This window comes from Fundulus heteroclitus, chromosome 20 (assembly GCF_011125445.2).
Source record: "Fundulus heteroclitus isolate FHET01 chromosome 20, MU-UCD_Fhet_4.1, whole genome shotgun sequence".
Lineage (NCBI taxonomy): Eukaryota > Metazoa > Chordata > Actinopteri > Cyprinodontiformes > Fundulidae > Fundulus > Fundulus heteroclitus.
Genome location: NC_046380.1, coordinates 2798705 through 2814264, shown reverse-complemented (window position 1 = coordinate 2814264; position 15560 = coordinate 2798705). Strand labels below are relative to the sequence as shown.

The following is a 15560-nucleotide window of genomic DNA, read 5'->3' as shown; positions in this document are numbered from 1 at the left end:
CGTTAAAAGCAGCAGGCACTGAACAAAGTTCTGCCAAAAGGCTGATTTAAAATAAATAAAACCATAAAGAAGCTAAAACGCAAAGGCTCTATACCAGGCGTGTCCAAAGTGCGGCCCCTGTGCTGATTTTTTGCGGCCCTCCCAAATTGCATTTCAAGAAAGATTCAGCCAACCAGCACTTTATTATTTATAATTATTACAGACAAGTTAAAATCTCACTGTTAAATTTTGGGTACAAAGCACAAAATGTGTATTTTATTAGCCCCACATTCTCTTTAAATTTCAAATAGGACTACATTTGCCAAGTTACTTTATTATCCTGCAAAGTTACTTTATTCTGAAATCCACTGCAATTCACTAAAATTCTCAAGCTGTATGCAAACGAAATTTCGTTCTGTGTACACTCTGTGCATACAAAATGACAATAAAGTTTGTCTAAGTTTAAGTCTAATCTGTCAGTGACTTTAAATGCAGACTTTGGTGCACTAAAATCTGATTGGAATGTATTTATTAAGATTGGCTAAATACAGATAGTCTAATTTGCTTATTTAAAATTATCATATTTTGTGGAGCAGGTAAAACAAAATGTTGCGATTGTTTGGTTATGTTATTTTTTTAACAAATTTTTTGGCCCTTGAGTGCTTTTAACTTCATAATTTGGCCCATGAGCTGCCATGTTAAGACTCCCCGGCTCTAAACTCTTCCTAATGTCAGAAACACTTATTCTACTCTTGTTTTTTTTTTTTATTTCTGTCCCACAGGATCACTCCTGTTGCCCCGGTTTCTACGGCCACGAGTGCTTTAAATGCCCCGGAGACGCCGGCAGCCCGTGCTCCAATCACGGCCAGTGCCAGGACGGTAACCAGGGCAACGGGGAGTGCCGTTGCTACGAGGGTTTCCACGGCACCGCCTGCGAGGACTGCGAGCCGGGACGCTACGGAGTCAACTGCTCCTCCAGTGAGTGACGCATGCGTTTCCTGCCGCCGCCACCAGAGGGCGACACCTAAGAGAGTTTCGCTAAAAACTACGTTAATGCTGGGATACAAACCGCCCCGTTGACCCAGTTTAAACCCGCGTTCTGCTGATGACACAGAATAAAAACCTGTGATGGGAAAATATACATAAATAAAGCCCGAAGGTGATGGATGTAATTCTGACAACTAGTGGTGCAAACCTGTACTGCATCCTGAACTTTGATTTCTGTCAAATTAAATTTTATTTATATAGCGCCAATATAGCTTGGAAATTATTAGTAAAAACATTAATAATCGTGCTTTATTTGCCACGGTCAACAGGTTAACAAACCCTCCTGTGTCCGTGGCTTCATGAATTTCCTAACATCTTTATTGAGAAAATCCTGAAGATTAGAGGATCGGTCAGTGCATCCATGTCAGGTTCAGAACCAAAGTTTTCTCCACCTGGAACTGATCTTTTCTGTGCAAATCCTCAGTTATCAGTCACCTCAACAGCAACCAGGCTTAAATCGGAGGCTTTTGTTGAGTTCTTTCTGGAAACGTTTCAACACCCATCCAGAGGTTTCTACAGGCACCACCCACGTCATCTCATCAACGCTGCTCCGCCCACAGCAGACGAGCCGCCGTTTAACGACAGGCAGAAAACACTGTCACAACAAAAATAATCCAGCATTTGTTTTTGCCAATTATAGTTCAAATTAGAATAGCAGAAGGGTTTATGTAGATCCTTTTTAATTTAATCAAATAAAATTGGCTGGACTTCTTCTGTTCTTTTTTTTATTTATAAATAAAGCTCCAATTCACATCACGTCATTTCAAGGTTCTTTCCAAAGTCAGCTTCCATCAGATCCTCCAGGTTGGTGAGAAAGTTTCCTCTCTAAGGAAACCCAGCAGGTTGCATCAAGTCTCTCCAAGCAGCATTCACTCCTCCTGAAAGAGCGTAGAGCCACAGTGGACAGTCGTCTGCATTGCTGATGGCTTTGCAGCAATCCCTCCTGACAGCTGGCTACAAACCAGGCTGTTCTGTCAGAACACAGCTGGATCCCTGCGGTGAACCTGTCCAGACATGGTTGAGTGAATAAATAACTGGTTTCACATCGACTGAAGGCTGAGGTGGTAGCAGAGCTGCTTTGTGTCCGTTGCAGAGTGTTCATGCGACCACGGCAAGTGTGACGACGGTCTGGCAGGAAGCGGCAGGTGCCTGTGCTACAAAGGTTGGAAAGGAGCTTCCTGCTCTGTAGGTACGTTCCAGTTTCCCCAACGCTAAGCTGTGACTGTCCTCCATGTTGACCTGTAACCAAACCTGTGCTCCTCAGAGATCAAGGATGACGCCTGTGGAGGTGTGTGTGATGAGAACGCCAAGTAAGTTCCTCCGTCCCTGTTTACCTGCCTCTGGTTGTTTCTCTGGGGTTCTAACCGTCGGAAATCTGGTCACTTTGCTGCTTTCTGATACGTTTCTCCTCCAAACCTCCATCTTCACACATGTAAAGAGAATTAAATACCCTAAATGTGTTGATTTAAGGTGCTGTTTGATGATATAAAGCTTGGTCGTTTCTCAGATGATGGCTGCTCGGAGAAAATGATGAGCCGTTTTTGCTGCTTAGTGCTTAAGAACGCACTTAATTAATTAAAACACCTTTAGATGGATTAATAAACAGCTTAAATGTTTCCTGCTCCCAGAGAGAGGGCAAATGTCACAGTTACCCTGGAGGCTGGAACCCGATGATGATAATATTGTGAGAAAATAAGGTTTACATGCTCCACTGGATGCATTTAAATGGTCCTGCTTTGCAGCCATAGTCCCTCGTCTCTGCAGGCGTCAAACCCGAATAATAACAGAAAAACAGGTTTAAAGTCTAACTCTTGGACTGAATGTATTTTTTGCCAGATGCATTCAAATAGTCACCAGAGTAAATAAATGTATATTATATGTGAATTATGTGCGCCTTTTGGAAGTAATTTCGATAAAACTTACTGTATAAGCTAAAGAGCCCGAACATTCTTCAATCGGCTGTTTCGGAATGTGACGTCACAAACAGAACGAGTACCGTGCATCCAGCTGCTAACACTACCACTTTCGTACAGATTTATTAAATTTAATTAATAACTCTTACTCTACGTACAAAAAAAATTATTAAAAAAAAAAGTCTGATACATCTACAAATTCCACCTCAAGCATCGGCGACTCCGATACCGAATAAATATACGAAGAAACGGAGTTTGAAGAAGGTGAACCTAAGGAGACTATAGCTAACGCTGGCCAAGACATAGAGCCCATGCTCCATTGTAAGTACCCCTCAAAATCCTCGCTCATGAAGTGTGAATTGCATAAAACACTTTTGTCACTGCCGGCAATCCGGTCCTTTCACGTTTCTGTTACGAATTTATCCCATTTCTTTCGGACCTTTTGATCCACCGGCCAAGTATGTAGCGCTACTTTCTGGCCTACTAGACCGCGGTGAAGTTGGTTTGACATGGACAATCAAGCTCCGGAGTCAGCGGAGCGTCTTGAGAAACAAAAATCAAATCAGATTTGTTGACGGTCCCACCGCGTATGGGAGAAGGGAGCAGCTGAGAGACGCTGGCCCAAATCGGAGTCCTTCAACCGGATCAACCGTGAGCTAGATCCCGCTGACTCCGCGGAGGTTGAATATCCAATATCAAACCAACTTCACCGCGGTCTGCACTACAGCCACCAACTACGGCGATTTTTTTTTAATATACGTACATGTACAATGTATGCAAACCCTCTGGCATGAGTCTGTGAAAAGGATTAATAAGACAAAAACACCAAAATAATTCTCAGTGAACAATGTTTGTTTTAACCTACCTGGCGGGTCGTCCTCTCTGCTGAAGCACTGTGTGTCCGACTCCGCTTTCTGATGTTACACAAACATGTCTGAACGTCCATCCATCCATTTTCTGACCCGCTTAATCCCTCATGGGGTCGCGGGGGTGCTGGTGCCCGATATAAAATAATTGTAGCCGTCCAGTGGTTTCCGGGGCTTCCATGCTCTCTCGTCTGTACTGGCCTGCCGTGTTTATGAGGCAGCTGTATATGTCGCCGTACAGAACCCTTGGCCAGCATTTCACAGACTCGCTCCGTCCCTTCAGGCTTTTGCTGTATAAATCTGGCAATCTGATACCATCAACCATCAACTTACTCTTAAAACGATCTTGTGATACGTTATCCAAAGAAGAAAAATATGCCGAGAACTCGTCAGTTTCCTTCCAGTCCGGCGCGCATGCGTGAAAAACCCGGATGAAAACAATAGCAGTGAACTGGTCTATAAGCGACACTAGAAGGCATTTTATTGTGGACTTAGTTTGCCGATTTTTTTTTTAAAGCGCTTTCTCATAGTAGACGTGGATCAGCAGATTTGGTGTGTGAAAAAAGATACTGGAAAACATCCATATATCCTTGTTCGCCGTACCGGTTGTACAACGTAAACAATGTGAGTTTCTATGCAAGTTCGCTTCGCGCATTCTCGGTGTTCTTGAATTGACGTCACACGTCGGAAATGGACGATCGTAAACGAAGACAGCACTCAAACGCAGAATACCAAAATCGGTGTAAAAAATACATATTTCATATTTAAACTTAATTTGAACACTTTTGACACATGAATATTCAAAGTTTACCTTGTTCTGGAAGTTATTCAACGGTTTTCAGGATTTTCTTTCAGTCCAAGACTTTAAACATCAGGGCTGTGTGCTGCCAGCACGCATGTCTGCCTGCCATGCTGCTCTCATTCTCTTCTTCTGGGCTTGGAACCCTAATAATAGAAAACTGATGAACACAAAAGGGTTTTCTGCCATGTTGGAGCAGCCAGACATGGATGCACTGCATCCCTTTTCCCCTCATTGCTTAGAGCCCTAATAAAAAATAATGAAAAATGAGAGCTTTTCCCTTGAAATCCTAAAAATAACATTAGAAGCATCTGCGAAATAGGCCTCCTGCTCCTAAAGAGCAGCTAAACGCTCATGGGTTTGACTTTATGCTATTGTTATAATTAGGATTCATGCAATAAGGAAACAAACGTCCAAATTGAAGGCGAGGTTGCAGAGCCGCACCGTGCAGCTCTGCCTCTCTGAGAGGCGGTGAGCGTTACAGCAGATGGCAGAGGATGCTGGGAGCAGAGGGAGAGAAGACGGCTGGGTGAATATTTGGCAGACACAGAGACAAACCAGGTGGTTTTTAATGACTCTGTGGTGCAGATTTACTCTGCAGGCCAGAGATACACAGCCTACACCTGAAGCTGAGGAGGCCTCAGGTGTGATCAGTAATCAGAGGCCACGCCCACAACCTGGACACAGAAACGCTGACAGGGTCTCCATCCTTTGGGTTTCTTGTCTAAATTCTTTTATTGTTGCCGTTTCAGCTAATTGTTGATTAGGTTCTTGTTTATTTTGTATTCTGCTGCTAATTATTATTATTGGTCTCAGCTGTTGCTCATTCTCTCCTGATGGCCTTTCTCTTCTCTCCCAGTAAAAATACGGTTTGTTTTTCATTGTTTCTCAGCCGAATATTTACTCCAGTTACTCTGCTGCACGTCTCGTGTTGTGTTTCCTCTGCCTGCCTGTCAGGTTCTGTTGCTCCGAGCGTTTCCTTGTAAGGTTTCATTATTAAATCCCTCCCTGTCTGCGTTGTGGTCCTGCTTTCACCTCTCAGCCCATGACAGAGAGTTTATTTCTGGAAGTAGCAGCTTGTCTGACAGACATGATGGAGGTTCTGGTTCTCTCTCTGCTTTCACATTCAGCTCATAACCTGCTGTTTACACATTTGTCGTACATTTTTAATTATTATTTTAAAGGTTTAATCTTTTATGAGAACGAAAATTGAGCTGTAAAGAATTGCTCCTCTGTCTCTAACAGAGTGTTATTCACTTTAGATAACTAAACTAAACTAACCCCAGTTGTGGATCTCCACAGTGAACGGAAGCAGCCGAAAGTCTCACTTTTGTCCACATAATCAGTGTTTTACTTGTGAAAGTGAGCACTCCTGTGAAATTATTATTATTATTATTATTATTATTATTATTATTATTATAGAAACAATTAGTGTTGAAGCTGGTTCCAGAGAAACTGAATTAGTCTAGTCAAGGATTTACTTAGTTTATTCTTATTACAGAAGTTATTCTATTTGTAGGTTTAAAAAAGTTGGACAAAATTGCTTTAGATCAGAAACCTGATCTAAAGCAATTTCTGATCTAAAGCAAAATTGCTTTAGATCAGAAACATACATACATACATACATACGTATGTATGTATGTATGTATGTATGTATGTATGTATGTATGTATGTATATATATATATATATATATATATATATATATATATATATATATATATATATATATATATATATATGTATATGTGTGTGGGTGTGTGTGTGTGTGTAAAAGAAGTCTGGTCACGGATTTATTTCACTTATTCCTTTGTTAATGTAACGTTTGTTGATTCCTAAGTAATATTTCCCTCTGTAATGTTTTTCTGTTCATGTTCGGCCCTTTAAATTGTCTTGTTACTGAAAGCTACTTTATAAATAAATTAAATAAATAAACCTCCTCCATCCTTTACTGTATCCTTAATCCCTGCCCCCCCACCCCCCACCCCGAAGGTCTTTAAAAGCCGTTAATTTCAAACATAAAGAAACGGGGCCAGGCTAAAGTCTGATTGTCTTCACATTCGTAGCTAAAGCCTTCGTCTCATCACACCTTTTAATCACGGTTCTGTTCTGCTGCAGCTGTGTAACGGGACCACAGGGATCGGCTGCTGTGTGCGTTTGTGTCGCCGGTTATGAGGGAAACGGAACCTCCTGCCGAGGTAGAAACGCCCACGGCTGACACACGTACTCTCCAGGAAATAACCCGGTTCTGACTCGTCGTCCTGTATCTTCCAGAGCTGGATCTGTGCAGCCGCTCCAACGGGGGATGCTCAGAGTTCGCCGTCTGTACCAAGGTCTCTGCTGGAGAGAGAACCTGCACCTGCAGAGAGGGTTACACCGGGGACGGAGTCGTCTGTCTGGGTAAATTAAAGACCGACATCTACAGGAGGAGAGTTTAGTGCTAAATCTGCTGCAGCACAAAGCTGCTTCCTTAATGTCAGTTTACCGTGTTTAAAATGTTCCTGTTGTCCCCCGAAAAGAAAGAGTTTTATCCTTCAGCAAAGCTTTGAGACCTCAGGTTGACCAAAACGTCTTTATAATGAAAAAGGTTAAGGAAAATGCATCTAAACCCAATTACTCAGCATTTTCCACTGTAGTGTTTTTAATTACAAACATAAAAACAAATTTACCTCAGATCTTAACAGAACAAGAAGGCCAGTAAATGTACATAAAATCCCAGACATCACACATGGAAAGGAAAAGCTGAGAGATCTGCTCCAAACGGTGCCGGTTCTGACGGGTCACCCTGATCCGCTGAAGGAGTGATTATAATCAGACCCAAACGTAATGGACCTCATCAGAACGCAGCCGGAAAGCTACCGGGTCAAAGCTGTGAGACGTCAGGAACAGAACCCAGTTCTTATCAAACATCCGGCCCTGATTTTTAATCTAGAGCTTCTGAATTTCCAGCGTGAGGAAAAGAGATTTGTCCCTGAAAGCATTGCCTTAACATGTCCCCGCCGCCTGTGTGATTGCAGAAATTGACGGCTGTCTGGTCAACAACGGCGGCTGCCACAGAGCGGCGGAGTGCATCAGAACCGGACCGAACCTCGTAAGAACCACCGCTGCGCTAAAGTACCTGCTGCTGTAGCAGAAAACGTTCTGCCGCGTTACTGAAACGCTCTCTGATACGTTCCTCAGACAGCCTGCAGGTGTCAGATGGGCTTCCAGGGATCAGGGAGGGTCTGCTTCCCGGTCAACCCCTGCAGAACCGTACGTCTGTCACATTTATAACACATCCTCCTCTATGAAACACAAACGGTTGATTAATAAACACTTTAGAGACATTTCATTTGGCAGCGCAGGAAAAAATGCTCATTTGGTGTCGGTGTTGAGTCAGATCCAGTGTTTCCGGTGATGAAATTATTCCGCCGCCCGTTCTGTCTAGCAGCCTCTGCTGATGTGTGCAGGACAACGGCGGCTGCAGTAAATACGCCCTCTGCGAGTACGCCGGTCAGGGCCAGAGGAACTGCACCTGTCGCAGGGGCCACATAGGGGACGGCTTCGACTGCAGGGGGACCACCAACAACGTGAGTCACATGACCAGTAACGACCTACCGGGGTCCCGCTCCCACACTCACAGGAAGCTGCTTTGTCTCGCAGGAGCTGTTCCGGCAGTCGGAGAACGACTTCTTTCGCAAAATGATGACGGTGAGTGAGACAGTCTTTAATCATAATACTTTATTATCAGTCAGTCGGATTTAAAACTCTGCGCCTCAACCAACAAGAAGCCATCGTAAACCCGGCAAATCGAACATTGGAAGTAAAAGCTTCAGACGTCTGGTTTATGATGAATTATCCTGAAAGTTAGAAATGGTGTAAACATTTAGTCCAGGTTTGTTCTGCTTATTGAGGTCCCCACAGTACCCCTGGCTGTCATGTAATGTAGGTGGTTTGCTGGACTAAAATGGAGAAAGGAGCTCAGGAGCAACATGATGAATAGAGAAATTGAATTAAATCATACAATCTTACAATAAGGCACAGGATGAACAAGCAGAAGAACAGGGTGGCGGGGAATATGGACGTCAAAACGAAGAATTCAGCAGTCAACAATGAGAAATCGGGTGGAAGATGAAGCAGGAACCTGACGAGCTAATCAGAGGAAATGTGGAGCAGCCATGGCAGAATGAAAGCAGGGGGGCTGAGGGAGGGAGACTAATTAACATCAATAAAGCTGGACTGAGACACAAAGAAAGTTTCAGACCGAGAGGAAAAGTCCAACGGAGATCTAACAGAAATCATTTAAATTTACAGAGAACACATGAATAAACTATAATAAGCTAAATCAACTCCTATCCTAAAGCTCCCTGCTTCCACTCTGGTTTTTTTTCTAAGAGTATTTACATATCAGAATCAGCTTAATTTGCCAAGTTTGTGACACAAAGAATTTGACTTGATTGGTTGTGATTGTGATCCAATGAAAAGTGACGAAGTTCTTGAGTGTTTTTTGTAGCCGGTCGTTGTCGGCTGGCTTAACGACATCCTTATTAGCCGATTCCGTCGCACAAACGCTCACCTTCTCTGTTTTCTTCACAGATGTCTGAGGCTCCGGGACTCTACGGCGATGGACCCTACACCGTCTTCGTACCTCTCCAGGAAACCAACAACGAATCCATTGTGAGCGTCTCTGACCTCAGACCCAGCTTCACGTACTCTCAGCCGCCTTTACCTGCTGGCAGCCCAGATTCACGCTGATGTTCTACGGTCTGGCCGTTGATTTGTGTGCCAACAGATCGACGAGTGGAAGAGTTCGGGCCGCCTGGAGCATTTGGTCCGGTACCACATCGTGTCCTGTGAGATTCTGACCTTAAGTGACCTCAAAACCACCAAGAGCGTGGTCTCGATTTCAGGATACACTCTAGAGTTCAGCGTGAAGGAGGTAAAACATCCTTATTACCAAACTACAGGAACCTTTAACACACTTCAGGAATAAAGCTACATATAGATATTAATGTTCCTATCATAAATCATTTGATGGATAAAATATTTTGGTTTCCATTCCAGCAATCTTCACTGAATATAAAGAAAACGACAATCTGCAGATTTCTTAGAGTGGAGATTAATTAAGGGTCAGAGCTGAAATTAATTAGTGGTTAAAAGAAATCAGTTAATAACTAACATTAATCCAGAATTACCTTCATTATTCATGTTACAATCTAATCACTGATGATTTAAAGGAGCTAAAAACTAATTGAAAGGACAAAAACAGCAGCCCTGATTCTACCCTAAAAAACTTCAGCTGCCAGCAGGAAGTTTAATAATTAAAATAAATAAATAAATAAATAAATAAAACATTTTTTTAATAAATAACAAAAGGGAAGTTTCGTTAAAATAATTAAATAAATTAATTAAAAAATTAATTAATAAAAATAAAAAAAGAATAAATAAATAAAAGCATGTGAGCAACATGCGTTAATGGGCATTCTTCCACTCTGGAGTTGCCCATGGTGAGAGGCGCCGAGCTGGGGTGGGCATACTTGTTGCCCCCCATCTCGGTGCCTGCACGTTGGGGTTTTCCCCGGTGAACGAGAGGGTGGCCTCCCTCCGCATTCGTGTGGGGGGACGGGTTCTGACTGTTGTTTGCGCTTATGCGCCAAACAGCAGTTCAGATTACCCACCCTTTTTGGAGTCCTTGGAAGGGGTACTGGAGAGTGCCCCTCCTGGGGACTCCCTCGTTTTGCTGGGGGACTTTAACGCTCACGTGGGCAATGACAGTGGGACCTGGAGGGGCGTGGTTGGGAGGGCCCACCTGATCTGAACTTGAGTGGTGTTTTGTTGTTGGATTTCTGTGCTCGTCATGGATTGTCCATCACAAACACCATGTTCAAGCATAAGGGTGTCCATATGTGCTCTTGGCACCAGGACACCCTAGGTCGCAGTTCAATGATCGACTTTGTTGTCGTTTCATCTGACCTGCGGCCGTATGTCTCTGACACTCGGGTGAAGAGAGGGGCGGAGCTCTCCACCGACCACTACCTGGTGGTGAGTTGGCTCCGATGGCGGGGGAGGAAGCCGGTCCGACCGGGCAGGCCCAAACGTACTGTGAGGGTTTGCTGGGAACGTCTGGCAGAGTCCCCTGTGAGGCGGAGCTTTAACTCCCACCTCCGGGAGAACTTTAAACACGTCCCGAGGGAGGCGGGGGACATTGAGTCTGAATGGACCATGTTCCACGCCTCTATTGCTGAGGCGGCTAGTCGGAGCTGTGGCCGCAAGGTTGTCGGTGCATGTCGCGGCGGCAACCCTCGAACCCGCTGGTGGACACCAGCTGTGAAGGAAGCCGTCAAGCTGAAGAAGGAGTCCTACCAGGCTTTTTTGGCCTGTGGGACTCCGGAAGCAGCTGATGTCTACCGGCGGTCGAAGCAGCAGGCGGCTCGGCTGGTCGCTGAGGCAAAAACTCGGGCGTGGGAAGAGTTCAGAGAGGCCATGGAGAAAGACTTCCGTACGGCTTCGAAGCGATTCTGGTCCACTATCCGGCGTCTCAGGAGGGGGAAGCAGTGCAGTACCAACACTGTTTACAGTGGGGGTGGTGTGCTGCTGACCTCGACTCGGGACGTCGTGTGTCGGTGGGCGGAATACTTTGAAGACCTCCTTAATCCCACCAACACCTCTTCCATTGAGGAAGCAGAGCCTGAGGACTCTGGGTCGGGTTCTCCCATCTCTGGGGCTGAGGTTGCCGAGGTTGTTAAAAAGCTCCTCGGTGGCAAGGCCCCGGGGGTGGATGAGATTCGCCCTGAGTACCTTAAGGCTCTGGATGTTGTGGGGCTGTGTTTGTTAACGCAGCTCTGCAGCATTGCGTGGACATCGGAGGCAGTTCCCCTGGATTGGCAGACTGGGGTGGTGGTTCCACTATTTAAAAAGGGGGACCGGAGGGTGTGTTCCAACTACAGAGGAATCACACTCTTAAGCCTCCCTGGTAAGGTCTATTCAGGGGTTCTGGAAAGGAGGGTCCGTCGGATAGTCGAATCTCGGATTCAGGAAGAGCAGTGTGGTTTTCGTCCTGGCCGTGGAACACTGGACCAGCTCTATACCCTCAGCAGGATTCTTGAGGGGGCATGGGAGTTTGCCCAACCAGTCTACATGTGCTTTGTGGATCTGGAGAAGGCATTCGACCGTGTCCCCCGGGGGATCCTGTGGGGGGTACTCCGGGAGTATGGAGTACCGGACCCTTTAATAAGGGCTGTCAGGTCTCTGTACGACCGGTGTCAGAGTCTGGTCCGCATTGCCGGCAGTAAGTCGGACTCGTTTCCGGTGAGAGTTGGACTCCACCAAGGTTGCCCTTTGTCACCGATTCTGTTCATAACTTTTATGGACAGAATTTCTAGGCGCAGCCAAGGTGTTGAGGGGATCCGTTTTGGTGGCCTTAGGATTGCGTCTCTGCTATTCGCGGATGACGTGGTCCTATTGGCTTCATCAGGGCGTGATCTACAGCTCTCACTGGAGCGGTTCACAGCCGAGTGCGAAGCGGCCGGGATGAAAATCAGTGCCTCCAAATCCGAGACCATGGTCTTGAACCGGAAAAGGGTAGAGTGCCTTCTCCGGGTTGGGGAGAATGTGCTGCCCCTAGTGGAGGAGTTCAAGTATCTTGGGGTCTTGTTCACGAATGAGGGGAAGATGGAGCGGGAGATCGACAGGCGGATTGGTGCAGCGTCTGCTGTGAAGCGGGCGCTGTACCGATCCGTTGTGGTGAAGAGAGAGCTGAGCCAAAAGGCGAAGCTCTCGATTTACCGGTCGATCTACGTTCCTACCCTCATCTATGGTCACGAGCTTTGGGTCGTGACCGAAAGAACGAGATCCCGGATACAAGCGGCTGAAATGAGTTTTCTCCGTAGTGTGTCTGGGCTCTCCCTTAGAGATAGGGTGAGGAGCTCAGTCATCCGGGGAGGACTCAGAGTAGAGCCGCTGCTCCTCCACGTCCAGAGGAGCCAGTTGAGGTGGCTCGGGCATCTGGTCAGGATGCCTCCTGGACGCCTCCCTGGTGAGGTGTTCCGGGCACGTCCCACCGGGAGGAGGCCCAGGGGAAGACCCAGGACACGCTGGAGGGACTATGTCTCTCTGCTGGCCTGGGAACGCCTTGGGATTCCTCCTGAGGAGCTGGCCCAAGTGGCTGGGGAGAGGGACGTCTGGTCCTCCCTACTGAAGCTGCTACCCCCGCGACCCGACCTCGGATAAGCGGAAGAAGACGGACGGACGGACGGACAAAAAGGAAGTTTCATTAAAATAATTAAATAAATTAATTAAAACCTTTTTTTTTATTAATAAAAAATGGAAGTTTAATAAGAAATCAAGGTTCAAAATATCCTCTAATTTAACTTACCTAGGTCTTATCTGTTTCCCCTGAGCCTGGAGGAAGTGGATTTAGTCAGTAATGTTGATGCTGAGCTCTACAGTAAACCATTTGGACTTGTCAGCTCTACAGCCGCCCCTAAGGAATGAATTCAGCCCAGTATTGTGGTCTGAACGCCGGTCGTTGGTCTAAATCGGGGCGAGAGGTTCTGCTTATCGAGGCCTTTTCCCCTCCAACCTGACGGGTTCTATTACAGGGATTTCTTTGTTCTGAGGTAATTAGGCCTGTGTGTGACTGTTGAAACTGAACCATAAAGGGGGGCTTCAAGCTTACTAAATTTCTGAATTAGATAATTTAAGAGAAAATGTAACACAATGAGCAGTAATCAAACACAAAAACCATCTTTGCTACAAAAACATTAATATTTTGAAATCAGCAGATCTGCAGAGGATAATGTGTTATAATGGCAGTATGGTTAGAACATCTAAAGTTAGCTGGAAAAAAAAGGTGGGCTAAAGAAGGTTAAATCTGAGGTATCTGCTTTAATTAACACCCGTCCTTGTCCTGCTCCTTCAGACGTCTGCTGCTGATTGTCTCTGATTTGTCCTGAACCGCTGCAGGGCTCGGTCTGGATCAACGGCAGGTCGGTGATCGTGAAGAGCGACTACACCACCAGTAACGGAGTCATCCACCACATCAACACGCTGCTGACGCCCTACAGCCTGCAGGACAAACCGCGGCTGGAATACAAAACGGTTCGATAAACTCCATTAAGGTTGAATATGATGACAAGAATCTGGACAAACTTACAATTATTTATCTCTGCTTCTGTGTCTAGATGAACTTCAGCACTGCAGCTACGGTTTATGGCTACAGACAGTTTTATAAACTCATTGAGGTGAATAAAACCAATCAGAAATACCAACTTAATGTTGAGTTTTAGGGTTTCACCTGCGACTATGGGACTGAAAACAAGCTGTCTGTGTTGTGTGTGCAGGTCACAGGCGTTCTCCCAATGCTCCAGATGTCCATCCACCAGCCTTTCACCATCTTCTGGCCCACTGACAAGGTCCTGGAATCGCTGCCACTTGAAAGGCAGCTTTGGCTCGCCCATCCGGACCACCAGGACCGGGTGGCTGCTACCGTCAAGGCTCACATCGTCCGCAATTCCAGGGTAGGAGGAGGAGAGCAGGCCCAATGATCCAGTGACCAAAGCATTGGTGGAACCACGGTAGAAAGCTGAGTTCATGCAGGAAAAAGAGAAATGTGGGAAATGTATGAAGCTAGAAGAGTCTCATTATTTACAAGCACACAAATGTGATTCATATTTGCACAGGACAAGATCGACATGCACACCAGATTCACTAAAGTGTTCCTGGTCCATACACAGTTGTATACTGATTTACTAGCTACCTCTGGTCTTTAAACTTCACTGCATCAGTGTGTAGATTCTGGAGACTCCGCTGACTTGACTCCATACACAAATCCATTTCTAACAGGGAATGAGTTGCAACCAATCAGAAATATCCCTTGTTTCAGCCAATCACAAGAACTTACTCCACATGGGTGATGATTTACCATACTTTTTGGACTATAAGGCACACTTGTTTTCATAGTTTGGCTGCAACTTATATTCAGGTGTGACTTCTATATAAAAATTTAAATGGTAATTCATATTGACCAGCATGGACCAAGGAGTAAATATTATCGTCTACAGCCACAAGAGGGCGCTCTAGGCTTGTGAAAACCATCCTGCTCCTGTACCACTTAAAACAGGGTGGCCAGATGATTTCTGGGAACTGTCCCCGTTTTTGATGACCTGTACCCGGAAATGTCCCTGATTTCAGTGAATCATGATGGAGTAACAAAGCTTAGCGCAACGAGAGGTATTTACCCGGTCCTGCCGCTGAGCTGAATGCGCCTTCCCCGCCCCATCTGCGTTTTTTTGCAGATAATGCAAAAAAAACAACAACCCCTTGACAGAGGCAGCTGCTGGAAAGGTCCCTAACGAGACAGAACCTGTTACTGGGCTGTCCCCGAAGCTAACAACAGCTAGCGAAAATTTACTCTTATATTGAATTAACTTACCTGTCAAGCAGAAAGCTGCAACCTCCACATCCGTTTTAAATCCTCACTCCCTCCTGAATTATCTCCACCTGGTAATAATAGCTGCGCCGATATAGACTCTCATTTCTCCTGGTTATTACTACTTTCTCTTTTCTTAGTTACTTTGTTTTCAATCTCGGTTGACAGAGAGCATTGATGGTCCTCCTTTTCAACAGAAAACAGCAAATAGATGATCTACGGTAGTCTTTGCTTGTTTATATTCCTCCTCCACTGACAGCTCATCTTCATATAGGAGACAGATAGAAAACTCTCATCTGTAATGCGTGTTGCTCGAGAACGCGATATTCAGCCGGACACAGAGCTTTGTTTTTGAAAGGGTTTATTGGAAAGGTGAATAATGCCAGAACAGGCAGGCAGGAATGGATTGGAGACCAGGAGATGCAGGTGTGATGGCAGGTAGAACTAGGACAGGATTTTCATGGAGTGACAGACCTGAACCAGTGATGGCGGCAGGAGATCAGTGAGAACTGAACACGAGCAGAGAGTCTGAGTCCAGAAGGCTGAGCA

The 15560-nt window shown here is 45.5% G+C and overlaps 2 protein-coding genes across 2 annotated transcripts in view; both read left to right on the top strand.

Annotated features, from left to right (window-relative positions):
* LOC118567219 (nuclear factor 7, brain-like) overlaps window positions 1–15560 on the top strand; it is a gene marked incomplete in the record, with an annotated part of 854268 nt that overhangs the window by 634768 nt on the left and 203940 nt on the right.
* The window catches only part of stab1 (stabilin 1), a 100921-nt gene that overhangs the window by 55853 nt on the left and 29508 nt on the right, over window positions 1–15560 (top strand). Inside the window, exons 38-51 of the mRNA XM_036151762.1 lie at window positions 762–957; window positions 2120–2215; window positions 2291–2336; window positions 6722–6801; window positions 6878–7003; window positions 7621–7694; window positions 7784–7855; window positions 8053–8172; window positions 8246–8293; window positions 9179–9259; window positions 9375–9521; window positions 13547–13681; window positions 13765–13824; window positions 13924–14100. Of these exons, the coding sequence (XP_036007655.1) occupies window positions 762–957; window positions 2120–2215; window positions 2291–2336; window positions 6722–6801; window positions 6878–7003; window positions 7621–7694; window positions 7784–7855; window positions 8053–8172; window positions 8246–8293; window positions 9179–9259; window positions 9375–9521; window positions 13547–13681; window positions 13765–13824; window positions 13924–14100 (1458 nt within the window). The remainder of the gene's footprint in view (window positions 1–761; window positions 958–2119; window positions 2216–2290; window positions 2337–6721; window positions 6802–6877; window positions 7004–7620; window positions 7695–7783; window positions 7856–8052; window positions 8173–8245; window positions 8294–9178; window positions 9260–9374; window positions 9522–13546; window positions 13682–13764; window positions 13825–13923; window positions 14101–15560) is intronic.